Source organism: Rhagoletis pomonella, unplaced genomic scaffold (assembly GCF_013731165.1).
Source record: "Rhagoletis pomonella isolate Grant_MI unplaced genomic scaffold, Rhpom_1.0 Rhpom_scaffold_00001, whole genome shotgun sequence".
Classification (NCBI taxonomy): domain Eukaryota; kingdom Metazoa; phylum Arthropoda; class Insecta; order Diptera; family Tephritidae; genus Rhagoletis; species Rhagoletis pomonella.
The window spans coordinates 13,186,324-13,188,397 of NW_023458555.1; the positions used below are offsets into that span (position 1 = coordinate 13,186,324).

Sequence of the window (2,074 nt, forward strand, 5' to 3'; positions counted from 1 at the left end):
AAGCCAGCCTTTCGACATAAGCTACTTTTCCATACGAACACAGATATGTATATCCAAGACGTGTCCCGACCTTTTGGACCCGTTTGTATGATCGGTGTGAAACTGATAGTTGATGCAACGCTTTGTGAAGTAAGCATATAAATGCTGTTCAGGATGTTGTGGAAATGGTCTTGGATTTGCAGTTGGAGTTGCATTTGCAAATTTTTTGCTTGCTGCCATGGCGACTGTGTGATGTGTCACTATAGAGGTGTGTGTGCCTATAGAAATACATTATGAAGTACCGTCTCTTGGTTTATCTGCGACTTCAGTTAAATCGCATATCAGGAAATGGATCTCTATTTTGGTCAAGTCTCCCTTCACTTGACCTTAGCATCTGTGCCACTCAGTCCGAAGTAGCACTTGACGACAAAGGCGATTTTCAATTGGATTTCGAGGTTGACCGTTTTCTTTATACTAGTTCCAGGCTTTAATTTTTAGGATGGCGCTACGCCGAAACAGGTTTGTCTCTGAACCAAATTTTGCCAGAAATAGCAGAAATTCGTTCTAAAATACTTCATACTTTACCAAAAAATTATCTTTCGATTTTTAAAATCTAAAAAGAACAAATTAGACTTTTAATATGAGTTCCCTGTCAGCTATACAAAAAATTATTGTGATTTCTGATTTTATTATAGAAATCACAAATTGCTATTTTTCTAACTTTTTAAATAAAACTTCCAAATTAATAAAAACTTTCAATAATGACGACTGAGTTGCGCGCTTTCTAGTTTGAGTTGAAGGGAACCGACGACTTTTTCTTATAAAGGACTTTCTTATTTCTATAAATATTTTGAGTATTGTTTATTAAAAAGTTAAAATAGAAAAATATGTATGTAAAACTTTATAAGGCTAAATGGTAGGCCCTAGCTACTTAAAACTTGCGCTTTATTATACTAAAATTTAATGGACTACAAAACTGCATACTTAAAAATTCTAAAAAATTTGACCAAAAAGTTTAAACTTTTGACGAACATTTGTTAAAATTCGTCGAATAAGAAAATAAATTGTCTCGAAGAGAAAATCTTTTTTCCTAAAGTTCATTGACTTCAAGTACCCCGTTCTAGTACTCGGCCAACTGATCTCAGCTCCTAACACCCTAATCCCAGTAAATTAAAGCTGACCAGAAATCATTAAAATTTTTCAACGAAAGTTTTTTGGTTATTCCAGCAAAACTATTAATAAAACAATTTCGGCAATTTTTTTTTTTAATTGTCTTTCAAATCTACTTTAACCTCAGGGGTATATGCGAACTTTTTTTATCTGCTTTTAAAGTGGTACAGTCCAATAGAACCCCATTATCTCATTCTACTTTTGTGTACAGAAATTTTTCTGTTTTACTCGTTTTTATGTAGGCACTTCTCATTTATTTGGGTATTAACGACCCGCCGCACAAACAAACCACCACATCCACGAGTTAACAATCGCGCCACAATGTATCAACTCTGAATGGCGCGCGAGAGCGCCTGAGGCGATCATCTCGTTGTATTCTCGCTGGAATACGATCGAACTCTGCTTTGCGCTTGCTTCCAATTCTACTCGTCCACATCCACAAATCAGTCCAAAACGATTCGCCGCGGCATAAAGTAAACGATCGCGTTGGGTGCGCACTTCGTCGCCTAACCAATACGCACATGGTATTTATTGTACGGCAGCTACGCTGAATGAAACACACATTTGCTAATTCGCAAAACGTTCGCGTAACGCATGGTTGACCTAACTAGACAAGAGGTTACAAACCGGAAACCGTAGGCAGTGCGTCAAGGCTAACTAGCGCGAGCGCGTTTATACAATAAATTAAGAATCAACTATCTACTATCAACAGGTACAGAGCCGAGTTGAACTAGTAGTAGTGGACATTGAACATGGCAACAGCTGAGAACGGTAGAGGCGCGGCAGGTGGATGCGCCGTGGATTTGCAATCAGCGGAGGTGGACGGCGGCGTTTTGGCAGTGGGTTTGGCAAAGGTGGAACAAGAACAGACGGTGACGAATGCATTGGACGCTGCAGAGCCAGCAACTGGTTTGACACATGAATG

General features: G+C 38.6%; 1 protein-coding gene across 1 annotated transcript in view; it reads left to right on the plus strand.

The window, feature by feature from the left end:
- The first annotated feature begins 1,582 nt into the window (after nucleotides 1–1,582).
- LOC118739258 (amidophosphoribosyltransferase) overlaps nucleotides 1,583–2,074 on the plus strand; it is a 13,225-nt gene continuing 12,733 nt past the window's right edge. The window contains exon 1 of the mRNA XM_036470495.1: nucleotides 1,583–2,067. Within this exon, the coding sequence (XP_036326388.1) occupies nucleotides 1,902–2,067 (166 nt within the window). The 5' untranslated portion in view covers nucleotides 1,583–1,901. The remainder of the gene's footprint in view (nucleotides 2,068–2,074) is intronic.